This window comes from Dipodomys spectabilis, unplaced genomic scaffold, assembly GCF_019054845.1.
Source record: "Dipodomys spectabilis isolate Male_0828 unplaced genomic scaffold, ASM1905484v1 ptg000098l, whole genome shotgun sequence".
NCBI classification, from domain to species: domain Eukaryota; kingdom Metazoa; phylum Chordata; class Mammalia; order Rodentia; family Heteromyidae; genus Dipodomys; species Dipodomys spectabilis.
Genome location: NW_024870775.1, coordinates 17642984 through 17665606, shown reverse-complemented (window position 1 = coordinate 17665606; position 22623 = coordinate 17642984). Strand labels below are relative to the sequence as shown.

General features: G+C 46.5%; 1 protein-coding gene across 4 annotated transcripts in view; it reads left to right on the top strand.

Annotated features, from left to right (window-relative positions):
- Window positions 1-10976, top strand: part of Fgd3 (FYVE, RhoGEF and PH domain containing 3) — a 50182-nt gene extending 39206 nt beyond the window's left edge. For all 4 annotated transcript variants that reach the window (XM_042686678.1, XM_042686680.1, XM_042686677.1 and 1 more), the window contains 4 exons: window positions 2388-2510; window positions 5830-5970; window positions 8323-8463; window positions 9056-10976. In XM_042686678.1, the coding sequence (XP_042542612.1) occupies window positions 2388-2510; window positions 5830-5970; window positions 8323-8463; window positions 9056-9274 (624 nt within the window). In that variant the 3' untranslated portion in view covers window positions 9275-10976. The remainder of the gene's footprint in view (window positions 1-2387; window positions 2511-5829; window positions 5971-8322; window positions 8464-9055) is intronic.
- Window positions 10977-22623: the final 11647 nt, after the last annotated feature.

The following is a 22623-nucleotide window of genomic DNA, read 5'->3' as shown; positions in this document are numbered from 1 at the left end:
CAATCCCATTCTGCACAGCTAACCTTGTCAAAGAGAAGCAGAATTGCCCTGTTGGCCTTCTATAGAAACTAATTTACAGGTTAACGTTGGAGGTGCTTGGCAGTTACTATGGAAGCCTTAATTTCCACCTTCATGAAGCAGACTTGAGCACAGCCTGTCTGACATGCATACGGAAAATCTGAGTCCCCTTCCTTTGCTCAACTCTGCCTGACAACCTCATCTAAGAAGGAACTATAGTATATTTGACTGGGAGACCTGTTCTTGGACTACAAATGAGATCTCCTTTGGCCAGCTGGTCAACTGCAATTTACAGATCCAACCAGACCTCTGTACTTGGAACCTGGGGTGATGGGAGATAAAGCCATATCAAGGTGAACCCCAATGTGCTGTAAGCTTCAACATTATAGGATCAGGTAGGATCAGGTGCAGGAGGGGTACTTTCTTTGGGTGCTTGGCTTTGCTCTGTTGTACTGAACAGGAAACACTTGCCAGATGAAGGGAACTAGAGGAACCCATAGTACTGGCCTCAGTCTTGAAGTTCTACCTGCCTCAGGAACTTCCATTTGAGCTTTGTCTGAGACAGGGTCCTCATTGGTTCCAAAGATCAAGTTCTTGGCCACATACATCAGCCCATCAAGGCTTTTCCTATATCTTCTAGTGCTGGCCCCTCATAGATGTTCTGGTGGCTGCCATAACTTCTTACATTCTCTGGCACCATGAAAAGCTGCCCATTGAGTATCATGCCAAGGTCCTCCACCCTCCCCGAGTTATATGTTAGGGCCATCTGACTCTCAACCATACCCACCAACTTGACCCTCAGATTGCTTACTTGAAACAAAGGGAGGTGGACACCCTGAAGGTGAACATAGGATGGAGGCTACAGGACCAGAGCAAATGCCTCCTTCCCCTCTCTTGTCATCTTTCTTCTTGCTTTCCTTTCCATGCTCTGGGCTCCTGTGTCCTCCTGCATGTTGCCCCCACTCTTGCAATCCTGAGAGACTCATGAAGAAGAAGCCCTGCATGGACTAGACAAGGCTGGTACTTGGGGAATTGAGGCCAGGGGAGCATGGGGTTTGCATATGGAGTCTGGGATGCATACTTGCTATGTGGTGGGCTTGGAATCTTAACTGTGGCCCTGAGCATCAGAGAAACCACACAGGGTATCCTGGCTAGTGGATGACAGAGCAGTGGATGATAGATATGTTTGGCCTTGCACTGCTTGTAAGGGAAACTGAGGCTCAATTGGTCAGTGCCAGGTGAGCAATGTCCTGTGTTTAGGCAGCATCACAGGAGACAGCATATGAGCACATCACCCTACTAGATGCTTCTGTTCAGTTGGCACCTGTAGGCATATGGGTACACATATTATGTTTGTTCATGGGGGTATGCAAGGGCACAGTGAGGCTATCCCTGAGTACCCAACACAGAACGTGTGTGTGTGTGTGTGTGTGTGTGTGTGTGTGTGTGAAGGATCTTGGAACCCCTATGACTCTGGAGCTGCAGATGGTGACATCCAAGCCTCAGGTGTCATGTGCCATCTGTGTAGTACACTTGGTTTTTCTCCAGCTTTGGCTCTCATTCATATTTTTTCAGACATGCCAGATAGTCATTGGTCAAGTTGTTCTAAACATAAAGAACCTGATCTGCCTGGAACATTTCTCCATATAATGTGTGATGTTCTGGGTGGCCTGTAGGGAGGGGGCTGGGAGGGAAGGTGTAGCCAGCTTGGTTCTTTTTTCTTTTCTTTTCTTTCTTTTTTTTAAACTATGAATTATATTTTATTTAGTCATCTTTCTTTACAACTGAAACTCTGAGAATTTAAAATTAACATCCTTGCCCGTGAGCTTCTTATACACACCAGAAAAGTTTCAGCCTTGTGCTCCACATTATTCTGCTGTGCTCAGTCCAGATGGACCTTGATGAGCCAGCTGCCATCCAGCTTCACCCAGATCCTCTTGCCCACAATCTCTCTGGGGAAGACTAAGTCTTCCAGGATAGCTTGGCCCTTTTCTTTCTTTCCTTATGCATTAGTATACTTGGGCCTTGCGTGTGTGTCACTTGTGTAATTATTATTATTTTTTTGGTCAGGCTTGAACTCTGGGCCTGGGTTCTGTCTATCAGCTCTTCAGCTCAAGACAAGTGCTCTACCTCTTGAGCTACTGCACTACTTCTGGTTTTCTGGTGATTAATTGGAGATAAGAGTATCATGGGACTTTTCTGCCCAGGCTGGCTTTGAACCACCATCCTTAGATCTCAGCCTCCTGAGTAGCTAGGATTACAGGCATGAGCCACCAGCGCCCAGCTCACTTGTGTAATTTTGAGCCGCTCCTCTACATCTAGTGGACCACATGCTTTATAACTAATAGCAGCTTTTTCCCTCCTTGTAGTTTGAGTCCAGAAAATTATCCTCTAAGACCAGACGTGACAAGGAAAAGCAGAACTGCAAGAGTTGTGGGGAGACTTTCAACTCCATCACCAAGAGGAGACATCACTGCAAACTCTGTGGGGCGGTGAGTGGGCCATGAGAAGGAAGCACCTGTTCAGACAAGGGGCAGATAGTCACCTGCTGGGTTCTCACAGGTCCTTGTGATGGGCAGCAACCACTACCATTGGGTAACAGGCATTGTTTGCCTTCCATGTACACAGCTGTTTGCCTCTCTGTAAACTGCGCAGTGGACAGGCAAATGTGCATTCAGCTGGGTGCCAGTGGCTCATGCTGTAATCCTAGGTACTCAGGAGGCTGAGATCTGAGGATTGCAGTTCAAAGCCAAGTCAGGTAGGAAATTCTTTTCTCTAGTTAGCTAATATAAAAGCTTGAAGTGGACCTGAGGCTCTCGTGGCTTGAGTGAAAAAGCAAAGGGATAATGCCTAGGCCCTGAGTTCAAGCCCCAGTACAGGCACCAAAACAAAACAAACCGTTGCATGCAGATCTCATCTCTTGGATGCAGATGCCCTTGAACATGATATTGTCCCTTTTAAGCAGAAGCTGACCACATTTCTTTGATCACCTCTGGTGCTGGTGCCTGATATTCTTTGAAGTTGAAAAAGTGTTAGATTTGGAGCCACAGCACACCCTAGCCTTGAGAATAGTACCCTTGAGAACAAAGGAGTGATAGCGTTCTTATGTATAGTGTGAAGGAGGTGAGAGACGGGTAAAGCTGTGATCAGGGCAGAAGTACTATCCTGAGTCATTTCTTAATCCTGAACATAGAAATTTCCCTGAGCAAGTTGCTGATTATTCAAATACGTTTAGGTTAAGATATCAAAATTGCTAGCTCCAGTGGATCACACCTATAATCCTAGCTACTGAGGAGGCTGAGATCTGAGGATCATGGTTTGTAGCCAGTCCAGGCAGGAAAATGCATGAGACTTTAATTCACCAGCAAAGAGCCAGAAGTAGAGATGTGGCTTATGTGGTAGAGAAAGAATTAGCCTTGAGTGAAAATGCTAAGGTACTGGCCCTGAGTTCAAGCCTCAGTACAAGCTCTCTCTCTCTCTCTCTCTCTCTCTCTCTCTCTCTCTCTCATTCACTCAATCAAAATTACCTTTCCCTCTGAGGATGGGAGAGATCTCACCATGAAGATGATTTGTAACTTGTTCCAAAGGGTGCTAGCAGCCTGACTTGGTGTTCCTTGTTGCACCTTTCCATAAAAACCTTGTCATGCTGGCCATAAGATAGGACAGGGAGGAATAAATGGAGAGATGGGTAGATGGAGAGATGATTGATTCGTTAGATGGATGATTAATGGACCATGAATGGATGTATGAGTAGATGGTTGGATGGATGGACAAATAAATGGATGGATGGATGAATGGATGGATGAGTGACATGCTGGGTAGATTGGGCATTGAAATGTTGAGAGCCTAAGATACCCACAGGCCATGGCCCAAGCCCAACGTGAACATAGGCTTAGGGAAGCCATCAAGGCCAGGTGGAAAAGGGTGCTTCTAGATTTGCACAGTGGGTTCTATTGATCACACCAAGCAGAGAGCAGGTAGGAGACATTGATGTCTGTCATCTCTAATAAGGAAGGAATGGAAGAGGAAGTAGTGTGGGAGCTGACTTACCACAGCCTGTGCTGTGGTGGAAGTTGGGGAGGAGCCCAGGCAGCTAACCGATATGGAGAGCGGGCCAGCATGTGCCAGTATATTGGCTGGGGGGAGGAGGGATAGGGGAAGGAAGGCTCAGTTGGCCAGGCCCAGGAATGGGCCTAATATACAAAGAGTCTACAGGATATGTGAGAGAGTCCAAGAGGGGTGAGCATCCCAGGAGAGGAAGTTCATGTTGCAAGGACTTGCAGGTGGTAAGGCCAAAGCTGTCCTGTAGTTGGTCACAAGGAGGCCAAGGTATAACTCAGGGAGTGTCTGCCAAGGGCATGCAAATGCCCAGGAGAGAAGAAAGAAGGGAGGCATGGAAGGTGCTGAGACAGGAGAGATTTAGATGCTAGGAGTAAGATGCAGCCGAGGAAGAAATACTGAGGCAAGAGAGATAGGATAGCTGATAGGAGAAGACCCTGGAGCAGAGGACTCTGGGTAGGATGGGAGGGTGAGATCCAGGCTAGGGAGATCTCTGGAGGACTCACTGAGGTACATCCCTTGGTTTAAATCCAGTGGGAAGTACATTCAGTGCCTGCCCATCTGGATAATATCATACTGTGGGGATAATCCATGATTTTCTTATTCCTCCATCGACAGGCATTTGGGTGCCTCCACCTCTTCTATTGTGAATAGTGCTGCAGTGGTCATGGCTGTACATGGTCCTTTTCTTTTCCTTTCCTCTCCTCTCCTTTCCATTCCTGTATTTTCCTTCCCTTCCCTTTCCATTTCCATTTCCTCTGTGTGTGTGTGTGTGTGTGTGTGTGTGTGTGTGTGTGTGTGTGTGAGAGAGAGAGAGAGAGAGAGAGAGAGAGAGAGAGAGAGAGAGATTGAGAGAGAGAGAGATTGAGAGAGAGAGAGACAGAGAGAGAGATGAGCACCAGTACTAGGTCTTGAATTAAAGGCCTGGGCACTGTCCTTTACCTTTTTCACTCAAGGCTAGCACTCTAATACTTGAACCACAGCACCATTTCTGTTTTCTTGCTGGTGAATTGGAGTCTCATGCATTTTCAGATTTCAGCCTCCTGAGTAGCTAGGATTATAGATGTGAGCCACTGACACATGCCTTTGCTTCTTTTGAATAAATGTCCAGAAATGACATTGATGTTGATGGATATATGGTCATTGTTTCTTTATTCTTTCTCCCCCCCACTTCCCTTCCTCTTACTTCTTTTTTTTTAAATGCCAGTTCAGGGGGTTAAACATAGGCCCCCATATTCTTATTTGGCTTTTGTTGTTGTTGTTGTTCATAGCTGAACCATGCATCCAGTATAGTGTTTTGCTGGTTAATTGGAGACAGAATCTTGCAGACTTTTCTAAACAGGCTGGTTTTAAACCATGATCCTCCAGGTCTCAGCCTACTGAGTAGCTAGAGTTTCAGTCTGAGTCATTGATAGTCAGCTCTGTTCCTCTTTGAGGAACCTCCATATGATTTCCCATGGCAGTTGTACTATTCCATATTCTACAACAGCAGAGTTGTTATTTCCTGTTAGGGAGGGATAACAACATCTGAGGGACATGAGTGGCTTCTCCTTAGGGTTTTGATTTGCATGGGTCTTCACTTTTCTTACTGCCATGTTGGTCCTTATATTCAAGGCCATCTTTGACACCCTTAATCTCTGTCCTCAGACAGGGTTCCCAGCTCCCTGCCTCAGGCCAGGATAAACACACTGTTAGGTGTCTCCTGTTCCTCCACCCAGGTTGTGGGGGTCACAGATACCCTCTGTCTTGCAGGTCATCTGTGGGAAGTGCTCTGAGTTCAAGGCGGAGAACAGCAGACAGAGCCGTGTCTGCAGAGCATGCTTCCTGAGCGAACCAGTAACTCCTATGAACCCCAGCTCCGAGGCTCTCACAGAGTCCAAGCAATGCACAGAGGTGAGTGGCCCTGGTCCCTGGGACCAGGAAGGATAGTCAAGGTGCCTCAGTGGGCTCCTCAGGTCCTAGAGAACCACTGGGAGCAATGGAATGTGAAACATCATGCATGGGTGTACATATGGCTTTTAAGAACCAGTCAGGGTCAGATGGGGAACCACTTGTACCTATAAATTAGATGTGGCAGCTTTACTTCTGCCCTACCAAATGATGGATATGGCAATAGAGCTGCCATCTAATTCAGGCACTGAGCTCCAATTGGTGGTCAGTCTCACCTCTAGCCCCCTAGGAAGGCAGTTGGGGATGGGAGATTAGGGGATGAGGGATGGCGTCCTTTGTTTCCCTATCCCTTTCCTCTTTCCCTGGTTCTTCATGATGTGGCCACTACTTTCCTAGCCCTGCTTTCTATAGGACTCAGTTCCTACTTTATGGCATGACAGGAAATCTGAAAAAAAGAAAAACACAGTTTTCCAGAATCATGCATTTTCCTTTCTCTCTAACTTGACACACTATGAGGTTTCAGAGCAAGCTGCAAGTGGGATCTTCTGGGAACTTTTGTTTTTTGCCTGTCCTGGGCTTGAACTCAGGCCTGGACACCATCCCTGAGCTTCTTTTGCTCAAGGCTAGTGCTCTACCACTTGAGCCACAGCGCCACTTCCAGCTATTTATGAGTAGTTTATTGGCAATAAAAGTCTTATGGCCTTTCTTGCTTGGGCTGGCTATGAACTGTGATCCTCAGATCTCAGCCTCCAGAGTAGCTAGGAGCTACTGGTGCCTAGCTGGGAACTTTTTTCCCCCTTGGTTCTTGGGTTTGAACTTCGGGCCTGGGCACTGTCTCTGAGTTGTTTGCTCAAGGCTAGCACTCCACCACTTGAGCCACAGCTCCACTTCTAACTTTTTTTGTAATTTATTAGAGATAAGAGTCTTATGGGCTTTCCTGCCTGAGCTGGCTTCAAATCACAGCCTCCTGAATAGCTATGATTACAGGTGTGAGCCACCAGTACCCAACCATTGTTTTTTTGTTTTTGGAACTTTTTGTGTGATTTTCCCTCCCAAACTTGGTCCAGGTGGGTTGGAATGAGTAAGCTGCCAAAGCTCCTTGCTGTCCTGGTTTGTGGCCATCCAGAAGCTCTGACTTTGGTTTGTTTAAGATGTTAAGGGTGTAAGGATCTTTTATTCCCCTTTAAAAATTGTTATTATAAAGGTGATATACAGAGGGGTTACAGTTCACAAGTCAAGTAAGAGTACATATCTTTTTGGACAATGTTACCCCTGCTCTCACTCTCTCCCAGTTTTCCCCTCCATCCCCATATACAAGTTGTATAGTTCATTTTCAACATAGTAAGTATCACCATTGTCCCTCCATTTCTGTGAGGATATAAGGATCTTAGGACCAGGGGTAGAACAGCCTTGATGGTAAAGTCCCTGACTCTGTCCATTTGGCTGCCTGCTTTTTCAATGCCAAGATGTATTATAAGAATTCCAGGACTGGGGCTGGGAAGGTGGCTCAGTGGTAGAGCACTTGCCTTGCATGCTCGAGGCCCTGGGTTCAATTCCTCAGCCCCACATAAGCAAAAAGAAAAAAGCCGGAAGTGGCGCTGTGGCTCAAGTGGTAAAGTGCTAGCCTTGAGCTGAAGAGCTGAGGGACAGCACCCAAGCCCAGAGTTCAGGCCCCACGACTGGAAAAAAGAAAAAAAATAAAAAATAAAAAAAAAAGAATTCCAGGACTATGGTATCCAGGGGGTACCAGCCTTGAACACTATGGGGTAGCTTCAGGCCTTGAGGAAGCACATGATTTTAGGGGTGATCAGGTCCAGTAAGTGGTGTCAGAACCTTGTCCAGATGGCTCAGGAGACTTGTCTGTAGAATGACTCTAAACACATCAGAAGAGAAGGAAAGTATTTGTGTGAGGTGTGTGTATATGTGTTAGGGGAAGTATGTGTGTATACTCAGGTGTTGTTTGTCTGTATGTGATATATGTGCTAGAGGGCCCAGGTATGTGAGTGTATGGTGTGAGTGTGTGACATGGGGGTTATGTAGTCCTTTTGTACTATGATTCACAGATCAAACCCTTACCATTGCATTTCCCCCTGGTACCCTGATGCCATCTTGATGGGACTCATGGTCTTACTCCCTCAGAGGGCCGACCCAGCCTGAGACCACATGGCATCTGTGCCCCTCAGACTGGCCTCAAGTGATCCAAGAGAATCTGGGCTCAGCCTGTACTAACTCCTCAGTTGAATCTCCTTGATCAGCTTCTTCTGAGCAGTGGTCTGGTCCTGCCCTAGCCTCCTCAGTGGAGACAGTGACCATTACAGGTGAGACCACCCCTAACCTGTGTCTTTGTGTCCCCAGAATGCACCTGCTGCAGATTCCCGGCCCAGCCTACTCTGTGGCCCCCTAAGATTGTCAGACAATGGGATGGACTGGAGTGAGGTGTGGGCCGCCATCCCTGAGTCAGACTCCCAGGTGCTGGACCTGCAAGGAAACAACCAGGTGTGTGTCCCTGCTCTCTACTACTACAGCCCAGAGCCTCGGGCCTGCCACACCTGCAGCAGGTTTGATTCACCAACCGTCAGTGACCTGGCCCTCTTTGGCTTCCTAGAAACCCCCCCTGTTCCTTACTCACAGAAGGCAGGCCTCCTAACTATGCCAGGACCCCAGAGAGAGCCAGGGTGTGGATGGGATAGAGAAAGCTATAATAGAGGGTAAGTAGATGGCACAGATGCTGGCCCTTCCTTGTTACACATATTCATCCATTAGCTCTTCGTTCACTCATATCCTGGGTAGATTCCATTGGCAGGTGGACTCAGAAATCTTTGCCTCACCTCTCAGCCTCAGTAGCTGTCCCAATGGCAGAGGCCAGACAGTTTGAGGGAAGTTTAGGGAAATAGGAGGGCCTCCTCCCAGCAACTCCCTAGTGAGAGCTGTGGGCTACCGGTTCTCATGTAGACAGAAGTCAGCACACACATATCCACCAGGCTTGCCTGTGTCTGCTTTGTACCATATAGGGTTGGGCATGGTTGCTTAGGAAGATGGGGAACTAGGGTATACCCATGACTCTGCTGATCCTCTCTCCATCCTGCAGGCTGCTCAACTGCCATGCACCATCCGCCTCCCTGGCTGCACAGTGAGTGTACCAGACCCCAAGGAGCACCTACAGGCAGAGCATGTGTGGAAGCTGCAGCAGGGCCAGCAGACCTGGTACCTGAGTGCCTCCTCAACAGAACTACAACAGCGCTGGCTGGAGGTCCTGACCACCACTGCGCATGGGGACACAGTCCAGAACAGCCCAGGAACCCTGTAGTCCCAGGCATGGCCATTCCATGAGCCTACCCCCTGCCCCCCACAGCCCTTTGCACTGCCATGTCAGACTTGTGTTCTGGGAGGTGATATTGCAGGCCACATGAAGGAATGAAGACTGTCAGTTGCCCAGAGCATGAGGCATTTGGCTTTGGAAGTCTCCTTTTGCTTTAGAAAGGAGGAAACAGAAATTCAAAAATGAACAGCCTCTTGTCCAGGGACCATCCAGCAGATCTTGGGCAAGACCTCAGCCTCTGATTCTTAGCCCAGAAGTATGGCCAGAACAGTGAGCATGGACCACTGCAAGATAAAATGTCACCAAGCTGGTTGTGGTGACATCAACTAGCAAAAGGCAGAAAGGAGGGCCAGGGATGGTTTGCAGCTGGCCCTGGGTTAGGCAGAGCTACGTACAGCCCACCTTGGCCTCTGTACACCCTGTCCACTGTGTGAGCTAGGCTGTGACTCACCTCCAATGGGTAGCATCTCCCCTTTCTGCCCTCTCCCAAGACTCTGCCTCATAGTCTACCTCCCCTGTTGATCAAGAGATCGACCTGCCCCATCTCATCTTGACACGTGGTTCCTGAACACCACATTGGGAGTTCTTCAGGGAAGCTGGTCCAGGCCCTGTGTGGCAGGCATGTGAGGTTCACTGCTGACCCCGTAGCGGGCAGATGCAGTGCTTGTCTATGTAAATAAATGCTGGCTGTCAGCAGCAGGTTTGGCTTCAGCATCCTCTACCCCTCCACCAGGCAAATGAAGCATGGAGGACAAGGGTGGCAGAATTGCATAGACTGCATGCCAGGCCTGGAAAGCAGCTCTGCAGCTCTGGTGCTGCCAGAACTGGGCAGACATCTGGGGGATGTCATAAAGGTCATAGGGTTGAGAAAGTACTCTGAAAGGATCTAGAAACCGATGGTGGGATCTGGTCCTTCAGGACACTCCCCTCTAACATCCAATCCACACTGCTTTGTGTGGAATACCTGAGCAGACATGGGAGGCACCTCCCTGGCTGAGAGGGAGTGGCTAGAACCAGAAGTGGGTGGTTGTCACAGGTAAGGCTAAGTGAGAGAGCACAGTTAGAACACAGATAGCTGTATATATAAGCCAGCTGGCATGGTTGTGGGTTGCCCCAAAATGACTATACACACTTGAGCCTCTGTGTGGCACTCACTATGAAGAAACTGAGGCAGGAATCAGGAGCAAAGCAGCTGGAGAACTTGCACATTGCATGGTGCTTGCCTGGAAGAGATGGACCACTTCCTTTTGGCTACTATAGCTCAAGTTGGGGCAGTGGCAGTGGTAGAGGAGAACAGGTGTCCACAGGGGCCTCAGAAGGTTCTTTCCTTGGCTCAGTGCACAAATGGGGTGTGAGCAGAGACGGGATGGGAGTGGGGGGAGTTTCACAGATCTCACCAGCTGCATGGGTCCAGTGAGGGATGGGCAAGGAGATGGGGCTCTGTGACCCATACAACAGGTAAGTGAGCAAAACCAGAGCTAGAAAAGGTGGGGAGCCTCAACCAATGTTCCTCCTTAGATTTTCCCCCAACTATCTCAGGCCTTTGTACCTGCTGTTCCCTGTGTCTGAGACTTTTTCTGCAGATTCTTCTGGGGCCTCCTGAGCCTTTGTCTACTGTCTTGTTTAACTCTATAATCTCTTGTGTAACATATTTCCCCAGGTAGAATACAAGCATGAATGCTTGTATTCAGGATGAAACTGAGTATGGTGGCTCAAACCTGTAATCCTAACTACTTGGGAAGTAGTAATGGGGGATTAAGATCCTAGGACAACCAAGGCTTAAAAATTTCAAAAGACTCCATTTCAACCAAAGGCTAGGTGTAGTGGTACACCTCTGTTATTCCAGCTACAGGGGAAGTACAATGGCTGGGCTCAATGGCACAAGTCTATCATCTCCAGTGACTTGGGGAAATACAAGTTGATGAACCACAGCCCAGTCTAGCCTGGACATCAGGCAAGATCTTAAAATAAACAGCACAAATCAGGTATTGGTAGCTCATGCCTGTCATCCTAGTTATTCAGGAGGCTGAGATCTAAAGAACACAGTTCAAAGCCAGCCTCAGTAGGAAAGTTAATGAGAGTCTTATCTCCAATTAAACACCAAAATACTGGAAGTGGGGCAATGGCTTGAGTGGTAGAGTTCTAGCCTTGAGCTAAAAAACTCAGTGACAATGCCCAGGCCTGAACTCAACCCTCAGTACTGACACAAAAATAAGTAAATAACTAATACAAAAAGGGGGGCTGGAAGTGTGGCTCCAGTGGTAGTGCACATGCCTATAATGCATAAGGCCCTGGACCTGAGTTCAATTCTCAGTACCAGGATGTGAGGGTGATCTGGCTGTGACATCTGTCACCCATTGATGGCCAGGATTGATTCGGCTGATCTGGCTGGCTAGGCAGGTGTCCCCTTCCTCCCTCATGGCTCCATGTGCATCCCTCCCGAAGCTGCGCGCTCGGTCGAAGGGGATGACTATCCCCCATAGAGGAGGACCAGTCTTCAGTCAAGGGTATACGAGTAGCTGCGCTCCCCTGCTAGAACCTCCAAACCAGCTCTCAATTCTCAGTACCACCAAAAGAAGACAAAATAAAGAAGGTAGTAAGTCACCCCTCCAGCAGTGCCTGGCACACAACAGGTGCCAACAAAGTACTGCAGAAAGGTCCTGGGTTCTCACATTGTGCCCTATGGTCCTGAGGTCTGGAAGTCTAATTGTACAAGGCAGAAATGGAGGGTACCTGTGATCAGGAGGCCTGGCACTCTCCTGTCTCATCCACGGTTCTCAGGTTCTGGGGACATTACAGACAGCTCCTTCTAGATTCCTACTTTCATCCTAGAGACTGTCACATTGAGACCTAGACAGCCGCCATGACTGGAAGACAAAGCACAGAACAACTTGGACTCAGGCAGCTGTACCCACCTCCCACCTTCCTATGGAAATAACAGGATGCCACCAAACCCAGGCCTTCAGGTAGAACTGGCCCTACCTCTCTACCTCTCTGCCACTTGTGCAGTCCACACAGCTTTGACCTGAAGGCTAAAGCAAGCGTGGGTTTCTCCAGGGGCCTTTCTACTGCCTGTAATGCAAGGTTCTTTGAGCAGCCAGTCCTGTTGCTGGGAGTTGAGGGAGGAGAGCAGGCTTGCCTCTGTCTCTGTAGATGAATTCTCTCCAGATGTTCTTCAAGGAGATATCAGGAAGAACCCTCAGCCCAGCTGGCAGACCCAATGGTAGCACAGTAATCCAATAGCCTGATTTCCTTCCTTCCTTCCTTTCATTCTTCCTTTCTTCCTCCTCCTCCTCCTCCTCCTTTTCCTCTTCTTCCTCCTCTTCTTCCTCTTCCTTTTCTTCATCCTCCTCCTTGTCCTTTCTCCTCTTCTTCCCCTCTCCTTTCCCTCTTCTCCTTCTTGGGTCAGTACTGGGACTTGAACTCAAGACCCAGATGCTGTCCCTCAGCTTCTTCACTCAAGGATGACACTCTACCACTTGAGCCATGCCTCCATGATCAGTTTTTTGATGGTTAATTGGAGATCAGAGTCTCACAGACTTTCCAACCCAGGCCAGCTTTGAATTATGACGCTCAGATCTCAGCCTCCTAAGTAGCTGGCATTACAGGCTCTGGTGCCCAGCCTGATTCTTTCAAGTGCTATCCTGAGATCCAGATTCTCCAGGGCTTCTAGAATACAGCATCAGTTGTCTGGGCAGGCAGCACCTGGCCCTGGGTGGGTGGGGCCCAGTCCAGGATCCCCCTCTCTCCCTGGAATGATGCAGCCAGGTGGGCTCTGTAGCAGTTAGCTGTCCCTTGTCCATAACCCCTCCACCACAATCCTTGATCACTGGTTTAGAGGGTCCCACCTGCAATCCTAGGGCAAAAAGTGAGAAGGGAGGGGACCTACACCCACTGACTCCTCCTTTATTCGGGGGCTCCTCACTCAATTTTAACAATGTCAGATGAAGCTGGGACTGGAAGTCCGAGTAAGTCAAAGAGGGAGACAGTGGAATTAGGGGAGGCCATGAGGGAAGAGCCAACCCACCCAACATTCTGCACATTCCTCACTATAGCTGCTTGGCTTACAGGCCTGGCCTGGCCCCAGGACTTCCCTGCCTGGTTGACCTCTGGACTTGTCACCAGCTCCCAGGTGAGAGCTTAGACAGAGGCCCAGGCAGTCATTAGAAGGCTACATCTTAGGCACAGTAGCAATAGCATGTGACCAATGGCAGGCATTGGCCACCTCCCAGCCTGTCAGGTTTCCCTGGGACTCAGGGTGCTTGGGCCCCTTCCTTCCAGATCACAGAAGGCCCATGCTCTGGTGCTGCCTGAACACAAGTATTCCTAGGGGTCTTAGAAGATGGCACCCACCCTCTCTGCTATCTTTGCTTTCTCTGGGTTATATCTTCCCCTTACCCAATGGTGTCTAGTCCAGCAGTTCAGCCCCAAGATTTGGCCTATGACTTAAACTGGGTTCAGCCTTTTCTGACCAGCCAGGGTAGTACAATATGAGGCTGTGCCACAGGGCTGTAGGACAGCAGTGGGAATCAATTCAGAGAAGAAATGTGCTCCAGTCCAGGAGCCAGTGGCTCATACCTATGGAAGCTGAGATCTGAGGATTGTAGTTCAAAGCCAGCCTGGGCAGGAAAGTCTATGAGGCTCTTATCTCCAATTAACTACTAAAAAGCCAGTGGAACTGTGGCTCAAGTGGTAGAGTGCTAATCTTGAGCACAAAAGATCAGAGCTCCCAAGCCCTGAGTTTGGCTGGCACCAAAAAGGAAGAAAGAAGGAAGAAAGGAAGGGAAGGAGAGAGGAAGGGAGGAAAGAAGAGAGAAAGAAAGAAGGAAAGAAAGAAAACAGGGAGAAAGGAAGGAAGGAAAGCAAGCAAGCAAGAAAGAAAGAAAGAAAGAAAAAAGCAAGCAAGCAAGAAAGAAAGAAAGAAAAACAGAAAGAAAGGACTTACCTTCGGTATACAGTGACATGAGCAGGACTAGCAGACACCCTAGCCCTTGGTCATCAGGATTGGTATATGACCTGAGATGCAGCGTCATGTGATCATGAAAGGAGCCAGTGACTCCTGAGCTCAACCATTTTGGGGCCAGAAAGAAGAGGCAACAGAGGAGATACAAACAGAGGAAGTAGTTCTGATTTCATCTACAGCAGTTACCTGAACAGATCAATTTACCTGTGAAGTCCAATCTGCTGACCATTACCACACCCCACCTACTGGATTCCATTTTTCACCTTTTGCTCCCCCAATCCTCTTGCCTTGTTGAGGTTTCTCCCCCTCAGATTCTAAGCTCACAGCAATTCTAAGAGGACCAAGCTTTTCCTCTTGTTACTGGGCCTTGTCCTTCAGGAAGCTCAGAGGTCTCAGGGCCCCTGTTCTGCTCACTATAAATACTACATGCTTCTCCTCATGAACCTCTACTCCAGAAAGAGAGTGTGGCTTTCCTTTATCAAGACTCAAAGCAATAAATTGTCCCTCCTCCAATCCAACTCAGATCCTCAAAAACACATTGGTGACTGTGTGCTCACCCCTGTAATCTTAGCTACTCAGGTTGCTAAGACCTGGCTATTGAGGTTGTAGCCCAGTCCAGGCAGAAAAGCTCACAAGACTCTTATCTCCAATTAACCAGAAAAAAGCTTAAAGTGGAGGTGTTGGTTCAAGTCATAGAATGCCAACTTCGAGTGGAAAAGCCAAGTAAGAGCACAAAACTGTTGACACCCCAAACAGCCCATGCATTTCTGAAGAAGATAATTTCTCATCATAAATCATCCCACTTCACAGAGTCAGGACTAATCATTGTGCTGTTCAGGGTCCCAAATCTGGGGAATTGAAGGATTCTGTCCTGTCCGAATAGAAAGAGACAACTTGCTCATCCTACTTACAGAAGAGGCCCCTGTTGTTCACCACAAGGAGGCCAGGTCTACATGGGTCATCTCAGTGGCTGACTCTGGTGTATTGATTTGGATGCAAGGAGTTCCTTTGGGAGGCACTGGAGGAGCCATCAAGGGAGTAGAGAACAAGGCAGGGAAGGGACAGAAGCCAATACAAGATGTCATATGTTGTGCTGTGTCTCTTCTCAATTCATGTCTTTCTGGAATGAAACTTCCTGGAATCTTGGAATTTGACTTTTAGTTGGAACTATGTTTGCAGATGTAATCAGTTTAACCAAGGTGAGGTTTTCGAAATAAGGGATTTAAATTAGGTTTGGTATCATCAGCCGTGGCAGTCAGGGACATTGGTCAAAAGACGAAGTGTATTACTCACAGCACCCAGAGAGCATGGAGCAGCCCACTTCACAAGTCAAGTCGGATGATGCAGGGCCCTTAGGAACATGTGTGCACAACAAGCAGACATCGTTCAATAGAGGGCTCCTGTAGACCCAAGCTTTTAGTGGGGTCCACGAGGTTGCCAAGTTGGTTTCTACTGGGGATTGGGTTGAAGGGTGCATAGGCTTAGCACAGGAATGCAAGTGGCATTGTCAAGTTCACCAGAATTAAAGCAGAAGTGGTCAAGTGGTTCAAGGTATAGGGCCTTATCTATGTAAAAGAGAAACTAGATAGAAACAGGATAGGGCCTCAAGAGCTGGAGGTCCTGTGTGATAAGCTGGAGACTGAACAAAACCATGAGTACCAAAATCTTTCATATGAATGAGAGTAACAACAATCACATTGGATGATTGATGTTTTTATAAGAAGAAGTAAGGCCAAACGCTGGTGGCTCACACCTGTAATCCTAGTTACTCAGAAAGCTGAGATCTAAGAAAAGTGACTCAAAGCCAGCCCAGGCAGGAAAAGTCTGTGTGATGCTTATCTCTAATTGACCAGAAAAAAGCCAGAAATGAAGCTATGGATCAAGTAGTAGAGTACTACTACTTGAGTGAAAAAGTTAAGGGACATAGTCCAAGGCCTTATTTCAAGTCCAGGTACTAGCACCAGAAAAAAAGAATGAAAAAAGAAAAGAAAAGGAAAAAAGAAGAAATGGAGAGGAAACACAGAGATACAGACAGGAAAGTGGTCCATAGGATGGAAGAGGTGAAGACAGAAGTGATATGGCCACAGCGCAAAGACATCTTAGAATCATCCAAAACTTGAAAGACCAAGGAAGGCTCCTTCATTAACTGTTCCGAGGGAGCATGTCCTTTTATACATCTCCATTTCAGACTTCTGGCTTCCAAAACAGACAATACATTTCTGTTGTTTTAGGCCATCAAAGAATGTCTTGTCCTATCAAGCTATCTATGGTCATTTGCACAGATGCCCTAGTAGGCTAATATAGATTTCGTGCCAGACAGTGGAGTGTTGCTGTTACAATGCTTGAAAATTTGGAATCAGGTACAGATTACAGGATGGAGACTTTGCTCATATATGAAACTAATGGACCATATTCATCCTTATTCATTCTCTTTGTTATCCTTCCTCCTTTCCACTGGTACCCATCCCCCCAACAGGACCTATTTTACTTTACTGACATTGATTTGTTTTAGTGTGTATTAATTATACCAACAGTTTTCACTATGGTATTTCAGATATGCATAGATTACATTTTGCTCAGGATATCCTTCTCTATTGTGTTCTCTTCCCCCATCATTTCAATCGTCTGTTGATCAACAGCTTTCATTGAGGTTTTTAATGGTGTGTGTGTGTGTATGTGTGTCTGTGTGTGTATACATATATATATATATATATATATATATTCACTGTATGAAATTATTCACCCTCAATCTTTTTCCTTCTCTCCTTATCCTATATAGTCCCATGGTCAGAATCATGTTCCCTGTGTGTGTGCGTGTGCGTGCATGTGTGTGTGTGTGTTTGTGTGTGTGTGTGTGTGTGTAAATACATAATAGCTGTCCATGAACATGTATGCCTTTTAGGTTTAGTTTCCACAGATGAGTGAAACATGATATTTGGCTGTTTTGAGCCTGGTTTTCCTCTCTCAGCATGATAGTCTCCAATTCCATCATTTTCCTGCAAATAATATAATTTCATTTTCCTATGTGGTAGTGTAGTATTCAAGCCAAGTGGACAAAAATGGACAGACAAGGGTCTTAATAGAAAAATCCGTGTTGTTTCTTTTGTTTGTACTGGTACTTGGCTTGAACTCAGGGACTTGGCATTATCCCTTAGTTTTTTTCTCAAGGCTAGTGCTCTACCACTTGAGCTATAGTTCCATTTCTGGCTTTTTTTTTTCTTTTTGGGTAGTTAATTGGAGATACAATTCTCATGGATTTTTCTGTTTGGGTTGGCTTCAAAATGCAATCCTCAGATCTCAGCCTCCTAAGTAACTATGATTACAGGTGTGAGCCACCAGCACTTAAAGTGCTATGGTTTGAATGTGTATTGGAAACTATTCAACAAAGTAGTAACAGTGTTAAGAGGTAGGACCTTTAAGGAGTATGGATTAAAGTTATCATGGAGTGAGTTCCTTATGAAAGATGAGTTAAACTTCTCTCTGTCTGTCTCTCTCTTTTCCCCCTTCTGCCACATGATATAGATCACAGTGCAAGAAGAGCTCTTTGTCAGATACCAGCACTTTGAGAAATTTTTGTGTATAAATGTCCCAGTCTGTGGTGTTTTCTGATAACAGACCCAAATGGGCTAAGATATTCAGATTTCCTTCAGATGATTGTTGGTAGAAATATGGACAGTTACTTAAGGGTCTCCTTGTGAGGGCTTAGACAGAAAGAACAGTAAAATCTGTTATCACCCTAGAGAGTACATTAATAATCAGGAACAGAACATTAGCAGAAACAAGAACACAAGGTGCTTCTACTGGAGCTTTAAAACAACATATTATTAAGCACTGGAGAACAAATGATCTTTGTTGCAGTGTGGCAGAAAACTTGGCAGAATTGTTTCCCACTGTTGGATGGAACATAGCACTCAAAGACAATGAACTTGAATACGAAGCCAAGAAGATTTCCAAGCAAAGTATGGAATACGTGGCCTGGTTCTTCTTGCTGCTCATAGAAATGACTGAGAGGAAAGAGATAACTTGAGTAAGTATGAAGCTAAAATTAGAAAATTGGTTGGTAAGAAAGTGTGGTCTGAAGATAACACCAAAGTTGCTGTGTATTTTTGCTGATGAGATTGTGAATGTGACTTGTGGAACCAATGGACCATTTCAGGGTCTAGGGAGAGAGAAGGCTCATGGAGGAATGATCTGAGAAGAAGCCTCTTGTCTGATGGCAGGAGTCCTGTGAACTACACAGGACTCAGGGAACCTGGGAGGAGATGGGTAAGCTGGAGCTAATGGAGATGACCATAGTAGATGGGTGAGCTGATGGAAGAGTGACTTGGAGGCAGTCCAGAGAAGTCAGAGCTGCAGCTGCTACCAAGCCCCATAGAACAGGGCCTCTTCTTCAGGTCCAGAGGACAGAGCATTGAGCCATAAAATTTGCCTGCTGGGTTTCAGATTTACTTTGGACCAAGTGACCCTGTGTTGACCAGTTTTCTACCACTTTAACAAATTACCAAAGATAATTAACTTAGAGAGAGAAAAAGGTTATTTTTGACTCATTGTTTTGGAGGTTCCAGTCCAAGATAACGTGGACCCATTTTTTTGGCTCCTAGTGGTATGCGATTGTGTGTAGAACAATCTGCTTACCTCATAGCAGGAAGAATAGACTGTGGCTCACAATCCCTTTTGGGGGCCCAACTCCAATGACCTAAGGACCTCCCAACAGATCCCACCTTCTGAATTGCTAAAAGTTCTACTACCAATCAATAGTGCCAAGCCATTCATTTCAAACTTGGGGCAAAGTTTTCAACTCAGGGGCCTTTGGGTCACACCTATCAAAACCATAGCTTCAGGCATAAGTAAAAGCTTTGGAAGATATTGTATGAATGCATTGTGTGTGTGTGTGTGTGTGTGTGTGTGTGTGTGTGTGTGTGTGTGTGTATTTGTCTGTCCAGGCTGGCTTTGAACTGAATCAGATTTCAGCCTTCTAAGTAGCTAGGATTATAGGTATGGGCCCCTGGAGCAATTTGATGAATGTATTTTAAATATAGAACCAAAGTGACTCTTTTGGGGATCAAGGAGGATTTAGAGCAGAATTTGGGCCTGTTAGGAGATTCTGAAGTGGTTTCAAGGAAGTAGAGTTGGATTGGTTGTTACAAGGAATCTAGAATAATTCTATGCTTTGATCTCTTACTGAATGTTATTAGGACATGAAGGAAAAAAGCAAGACCAACCCTGTAATTGGTAAGGAAGTAACAGCCACTCATATTACCCAGCATTTTTTTAATTTGCCTGGCGACTTTGTCTTTTCTGTGCAAAGACAAGATTACAAAGAGGCTTTATCTGATATGGATATTCTGTGAAATTGTTTACATTCCATCAGAGCTGTGAGCACCAAGCTAGGTCTGTCTTCTCACTTTGTAGATAAATCACCTTGGTATCATCCCACTTTCAAGCATGAGAGTGAGGTGGGTATTTACCCACCAGCTCCTGGAACATTCCTTCTCTGGCATTTCTAGCCTGCCCTGCATGGCTGAGGGGCTTTAGATTTAAAATCAAGGTCTTGGGCTTGCTAGCAAGTGCTGTAGTAATTGGGCCATGCCCCCAGACCTTTTTTCTTTTGCTTTAGTTATTTTGCCTGATAAAATGTCCTGCTTTTTGCCACCAGCCACAGACCATCCTACCTCTGCCTCCTGTGTAGTGGGGGCCACAGGTGTGTACCAGCATGTAATATATATGTAATATGTATATTTGGATATATGTCATTGTTGGGGTTATATCTAGGGCCTTGCCCATGCTTGACAACTGCTCTTCCACTAAGTGACATCCTCAGCCTTGAATTTGTTTTTAAATTGTTCACATTTCCCCCTCTTTTCCTATATGTTTTATTTTCACTTTTACACAAAATCAGTATAGTTTTCTATGTTTTTTATTGTCAAGTGATGTACAGAAGAGTTACAGTTACATAAGTAAGGTAATAAATACATTTCTTGTCAAACTTGTTACCCCTTCCCTAATTTTTCTCCCCCGACCCTCCCACCCCCAAGTTGTACAGATCATTTCCAATATAATGTCTTGTGTATATTGCTAATGCATTGATTCTTATAATTCAGATTTTATAGCTGTTCAGCACAGTGAGACCCACAGAGGACAAACCAAATGTGTTATTTAGTACAATCTGCTGGAGAGAAGAGGGAAGACAAACTCCAACTAGCTCTTCTTCCAGGAAGAGCCCAGCATTGAAGCACCACAGCAAATCAGAGCTGGGAAGGGCAGTCAGGAGAGTCAGTATGGCAAGAATTCTAAGGACTCAGAGTTGGGGCTATAGGGAACTGGTAAAATAGCTTCACTGAGGACAGAGGACTAAAGACTTTACTCTTGGGCCCTGGGCATCTGAGAGGTCACTGGGATTGACACATGGGTTTCACAGCCAGGCACAGAGTAGTCCTGGTCAGTACTTGAAGAATGGACATAATAAGATTGGGAAGTCAGGAAGAAGCTACTGGAAGATCTGAGCACTGGATGGATAGTATACATCTGGTTTCCAGAAGCCACAGCTATCAGCAAGGGGAAAGTAGTTTGTGGCTGCCCCCTGCAGTATGTGTGAGCCCTCAGCCCCTTGAAGGCTACCATTGAGCTTAGCTGCACAGAGGCTTTGGAGAATAGTTATATTCACTGAGATACATCCAATGCACGATACTCAGGGCTGTGGCTTTCTCCAACTGGCACAGAGCTACCAAATGAGTTAGCCTTGGCCCATCTTTGTCCTCTGTGAGACTCTGAGTGGATCAAGGAATGGGTTGTTTAGGAAGGCTCAGGACCCTGAACATAGTGCAGAAATTATACAGAGACCTCACAGGAGGTTGGGCCCACCTGGGTTGAGCTAGGCCTCAAAGGGAGAAAAAAGACTGTGCATATCAACATCAGGATTCCAGATGTGTTTGGGATCAGCTGTTCCAGGAATAATCTTGACTTTCTATGCCCTTTCAAGTGGTGGTGTTACGGACCAGAGGACAGGCAAATGTTCAATGCCTCCACACAATTTGGAAAAAAAGTTAGGCACCATGAATTTACCCACTGTCTCAAGGCCACGCCAAATAATATCAGTGTTTAGGTGTGTGTGTGTGTGTGTGTGTGTGTGTGTGTGTGTACACTTTGAAGAACAGTGGGATTACACTTTTATTAGGGTCTCTCCCTGATCTTGGCCTTAATTAGAAGCAAGATCTTCCCAGAGGTTCAGCAAATATCCAAGAAGACTTAGGGACAACCTGGCCTAGTATTTTGGCCCAACGCCAGGCTTTGGCCTTTGTGAGAACACTTTTATCTCAGTAGAAGGTGAAGACTCTTCCACCCCTTGTATCTGTGCTCATTGCTTGAGTACAACAGAAAAAAACAGTGAACTGAGACCTTGAGAAGCTAGTAGCTTCCAGTTCTGATTTCCGGGAATGCTGGCTCTTGGAAGCCAGCCTCATGCTAGCTTCCAAACCTCATGTTTCCTTACAAGGAAGCCCTAGGGGCCCTGTGGAGAGGAGTCAGCCATGGAGTCAGCCATCATCAACTTGTCAGCCTGTGATGAGGTGTCTTGGGAATGGACCCTCCTGCTTCAGTTGAGCATCTGCATAAGCAGAGGGAAGATGCCAAGCCCTGCCTGAACTACAGGTTTGTAAGCATATGACAAGATGATTGCTATTTCAAAAAATGTTGGGCTGGGGATGTTATTCAGTGATAGAGTGCTTGCTGAGCATGTGTGAGACCCTGGGTTCTATCCCCCCAGCCCTGCAAAAATGAATAAGACCTTCAAAGTTTCTGTTATATAGTATCTGATCCTGAAGCCCTGGCCTATCCAAGATTCTCTGTCTGGCCATGGTGATGGGTCCAGGGTGGTCCATGCTGGGATGAGGTGCTTATCTGGCTTCAGGTATCATGCCCTACAATGCTCTTACCTAGAACCTTGAAGCCATGGATAGCTATCCCCCCTACTACAATGGGTGAAATGAGGCCAAAAGAGGGACACATGCTGGACACAGAGAGGGGGACAGAAACCTGCAGAGAGTTTTAATGTTGGGTTACTATCCTTTGCAAATGACTGAAACAGCCATATAGGAAATGTGTGATGCATAGGCCCAAGCCTCAGTTTCCCATCTATAAAAATTGGAGCAGTGAAGCACCTGCCAATGAAAGCTGGGTACTGGCATTGTAGACAGAGTGTAGACACAAAACCTATGGGCAGCACCTCCAGAAATAGTGGCAAAGATCCCCTATCACATATCCCTGGCATTACCATTGAGGCATTATATTTAGGCCTTTCTTTGCCTTGGGTTCTTTCATGTAAGATGTTGTTGTTATTGTTGTTTTTATGCCATTACTGGGGCTTGAACACAGAATC